At 38.2% G+C, this 4,633-nt stretch overlaps 1 protein-coding gene across 1 annotated transcript in view; it reads right to left on the bottom strand.

Annotated features, from left to right (window-relative positions):
* The window catches only part of LOC106531497 (electrogenic sodium bicarbonate cotransporter 1), a gene marked incomplete in the record, with an annotated part of 80,724 nt that overhangs the window by 15,036 nt on the left and 61,055 nt on the right, over positions 1-4,633 (bottom strand). Inside the window, 4 exon segments of the mRNA XM_014027375.1 lie at positions 395-556; positions 1,707-1,820; positions 2,800-2,985; positions 3,096-3,151. Of these exon segments, the coding sequence (XP_013882829.1) occupies positions 395-556; positions 1,707-1,820; positions 2,800-2,985; positions 3,096-3,151 (518 nt within the window).

Below are 4,633 nucleotides of genomic sequence, written 5' to 3'. Positions count from 1 at the left end.
ATACAAACATGTTCTTGCATGAGGCCAAAAGGGTGAAAGTAAAAGTGAAACTGAAACTGTCTGCTGACAGAAGCGGAAGGTGGTTCTTAAAGAGACAGAGGCCAATTTCAAGGTGTTTAGAAGAGGAAGTGATGAGAAGATTTTATTTTCTATTTAAACATAAAAACAGCATTTTTATAACAGCTAAAGGCGACATAGATACTTTATTATGGTATAGTATTTAAATGTCTGCCTGAGAAACACATAATATTGGCCCTTTAAGAGTTTTATTTAGCATTTCAACATTACAAGTTATAAAGACTCATTTATACTGAGGAGAGACCATTCTGCAGATGTAAACATCTTTATTGTACTGAGGAGAGATATGCTGCTCTGTTTTTATGCTTCCGCCTACCTTAAGTTTGTGTTCTTTCCTGTTGACTATCACAGCAGTGATCTGCTGGTCCATGAATACAAGAATGGTGACCAGCAGAGCAGGAAGTGCAGCTGCCAAGTACACCCACCAGGGGTTTCCTCCAAACGGAGGAACGAACCAGCCCCTCAGTGGACTTGTTGGCTGTAAAGGAAAAAGAAAAACATGGCGGAAGAAGACAACTGTTAGAAGAAAGAGCACATCAATTAATGTGACTAATTCTAAACTGCAAGACTGATAAACATGTGATGTTTACAATGTTCTATGAATCAAATGTGTCTTCAGGAGATTACAGTAGCTAATCGTAGCATTCTGTTATTTACATTTTACTAAAAGTCTCAATTTTATTTAGAAATGAGGTTGTTGCGTTTCCATTGCAAATGTGCGCAAAACTTTGTCGATATTCTGTTAATGTCGAAAAACAGTTTTGCAACTGCAGTGTTTCCATTAAGTAAGAAATGNTTTTTGGGAAATTGTTGTTGGTGAGTTTACTATTTTATACTACTTTGGTGATTTCACCACTACTTGTACTTCCTGTTATCTTCTTTGTCGTCTTTTTCGCCAGTAGAAACAGCCGGTTGTTGATCATGTGACTCCCGTGATGCAAAAAAAGTGTTTCCGTTGCAGTTTTGCAAAATACATAAATTTCAATATGGCCGAAAAACCACCTCTTCCTAGCGCAAAACCACTTTGTCGAAAAACGTAATTTTTCTCGAAATTGACGAGTTTCCATCGAGCAAATTTATTTTTGAAATTCCAATTTGCGCATTTTCATGGTCAATGGAAACGCAGCGAGTGAAGCGCATCTCCAGCACAGAATTAATCAATTAATTCAGTTGAAAACTTTTTTTAAAAAGCTCCTCAGTCAGAAGCGGTCACTTTAACACTCAGTGAGTCTGCAGTTTGGGATTACTGGTGCATCATTACATGTCAGAAAAGAGCAAATTAAACCTCGGCGGTGAAAGAAAGCTGGCTCTGTATTTCCAACTAGAGGACCGTTTGTTCTCACATCACCTGTAATCAACTTTTACCCCGCTCTGGAGCAAACGAAGGGTCTGCGGAGGGGAACATTTGAGCTTAGCAATCACCAAGAATGTCTGTCTTAGTTTCAGGTAATATGCATCCTGCCGCGCAAACTACAAAGAAAGCATTATAGTGGGATTTGAAAGAATTAGAGGGGCTTTCTTGCAGCAACAAGTATCATTAATGGTGTAATCTGAGGAAACTGGACATGCCTGACCACTGTCCTTCTGTTCAAATTCGAGCACAGAATGAGACGTTTCTGTTCCTCTACCTTGAATTCACTAGGCACGATCAACTTTGGAGTGTCCACACCGACTAAGGCATCCATGCCGCAGAAGAGAAGAATGGTCAAGATGATTGCGAAGTCACTGATGAGTTTCCTCACCTGCAAACACAAACCGGTCAGATGGTGTTTGTGACCAAGTCAGACAAAAAGGAACTTGTTGGGAGCTTTTATGTATGGGGTGCCGTTTGTAAAGTTACACAGAAAAAAAAATACCACCAATAGTTTTGTTTTATTTAGCTTTTTATAAGAAATAAAGNGTATGAATCATATGGTGAAAAACTGACTTTGAAAAATAAATCTGTTCTTGTTTTCTTATAAAAGTCTAAATAAAACAAAACTATTGGTGGTAATTTTTGATTGTGTAACTTTACAAAAGGGAACCCCATACTTACGTCTGATGCCACAATCAAGTGGTTACAGCAAGTAGGAAAATTAAAAGTTAGCTTCTAAAATTAGCATCTACAGAACAGAAGTCATGATTTTTAAAACTAAAGTAAACTCGCTCAGCTATTAGAGGGATGTAACTCTTCAGCTCTGATGTCAGCTGTTCATTATTCATTTCTTTAGATCTATTTAACCTACATAAACACCATGTTTCTAATCTCAGAATCCAAATACTTTTATTCACAGTTTATCAGCATTTGATCTGAGTTCTATTTTCTCTTTAGGGAACTCCTTTTCCTGTCATATAAACCAGTGTACGTGTTGGTGAGCTGCGACTTCCTGGTCTGAAGGTGCGTTTGTGTATACTCCTTTGAAACAAGAAAAAAAAAGGGGGGGTCGTTCGCTGAATTCAACTTTATATCAGCTGTTCTCACAGGCTTGGGGCTGTTTTTGTATGACCTGAGAGGAGGCACTACATATAAGATAAAGCCAGGGATCAAAAGTCCTGTTTGTATGAAACTTCCCCCACAGAGGTGACATCATTCTGAACAATCTGAGCACCCACACATCTTTTAACACAAAGTGTTGCTTCAGATAACGGCTGAGGCTTTTTGATCGTCACTCTTTTTTTAATCTCGTGAAACGGTTACGCTGCAAGGTCAACTAAAAACCCTCTGAGGAGTCCACGGCTTACTGTCGTGGGGAAGAATCTGCTGGTCTTGAACTTCTTCAGACTCATGGAGCAGGTGTAGGTCCCAAAGAACAGGATGAAGGACATGAGGGTGATGTCAGGCACGAAGCCGCAGGCATCTCCGACCAGTCGCCCGTTAATCAGCTCACACTGCTGCTTGGTCAGCGTCGCCCAGCTGGCATTCTCCGGCTGCAGACACAAGAAACATACGTTATAAGGAAACAACAACAAAAAAAATCATAAATGATTCTGAATCTTCACAGCTTGTCCTGTTCTACCACAACAAGCAGACAACGTACCAGATCAGTACTGGTTGTCCAGGCAGAAATATTAAGGAGGTCTGACGCATTGCCCGCTGAAAAGAAACAATGATATCTAATCAGTAAAAAGGAAAAACTTCTGATAGCAGCAGTATCACAGCTACAACTGTAAATCTGTGTCAACATGTCTCTGCAGCGTTAGAGCCAAGCGGTTCAGTTCACACACTGAACGGGCCGCTGAGAAAGTAAACACAGGGATCCACCCACTGATACACATGAGTAACATCTGGTATTTCCACTGCAAACACACTCCAGGACAAAGTGGAAAACACCAAGTTAAATCATTCAGGATTTTATTTAATTATTACTGAATATTTGATGGCGGTCTGACACAATCATGGTATCTCAGTGCTCTTATTTACCAGAGTCAAAGTTCCTGTAGTCAGTCTTTGTGGAGCACAAGGATCCTACACAGGAGTCCAGTTTCTACACTCTAATTCTCAAGTATTTTTTTGGTTTGTTTTCTGGGCTATTTTTTTCATTCCCCAAAGCACAAATATTTCACGTAAATTTTTCAACTTCGCAAGTAATGTTTGGGCAGTGGTTAGGCATTTATTTTTTGCATGCTCCAAATACTACAAAAAAAAAAAACAATAAAGTACGCCTAAAAACTCATTAAAACCAGAGGTGCTCTGATGATTTATCGTCACAGATTTCCTTAATTTTGGGAGATTGAAGATCGGCTGCTGCTTGGATAAGATCAGTGGAAAAGATCGTCTTCTCTTCTACCTCCACAAAGGTCTGGAAATCAGCCACTGTCCCCTTCTGCTCCGCTGTGAGCGCTAACTAATGTCCAGTTAAAACAAGTTTACATTGGTTCAGGGGTATTATTCAATGTAAACATAGAAATCAGTTTAAAAAAGACACAAAAAAATTATTTTGAGTTATTTGGTCGATGTTGAGGGCATTTAGAGATTAAGTGAAGCACGGGTGTTAAATAAGCTATTATTGTTAAGTTTTGCTGTAAATGAGTTAGGATGTGTATGTAAAATCAGAAGGTTCATAACAATAAAAATCAAGACTATATAACTTTTTTTGATGAGTAAGAAAGGGAAACATGTTATGTTTGATTTGTTTGTAAGAAAATATAAGTCTTTACTTAAACCTACTCCTTTTCAATACAGATGGTCTTGTAAGCTGCCCAATACAAAATATTCATTTATGTGTTTATAGATATTAGGGGTGCAACAATACATGTACCCATATGGAACAGAGCTTTAGGGTCAATACACACTTTTATTGAACAATACAGATTTATAAATTTATTTTATCAACTTGTCTTCTGAAGATGCTCTGTGTTGAAGGATCAGTGGATCTGTGTTCGACTACTCCACCTAGGCTGTATTTTTGAGCTCAGATCCACTGAGAAACTTGCTGTTTCGGCAACATTTAATTTAAAAACTGTATTTTTGAGGTTAAAAAATGTTCATAATTAAAATAAATAAATTACAAGTTAAAAGGGGCATGGACATTTCTCTTTTTTGTATCAAAAAAATATCGAACCGTGAGACTAAAGT

Source organism: Austrofundulus limnaeus, unplaced genomic scaffold (assembly GCF_001266775.1).
Source record: "Austrofundulus limnaeus strain Quisiro unplaced genomic scaffold, Austrofundulus_limnaeus-1.0 Scaffold643, whole genome shotgun sequence".
Taxonomy (NCBI): domain Eukaryota; kingdom Metazoa; phylum Chordata; class Actinopteri; order Cyprinodontiformes; family Rivulidae; genus Austrofundulus; species Austrofundulus limnaeus.
The sequence above is the reverse complement of the archived record's forward strand: the minus strand, read 5'-3'. Positions and strand labels throughout refer to the sequence as shown.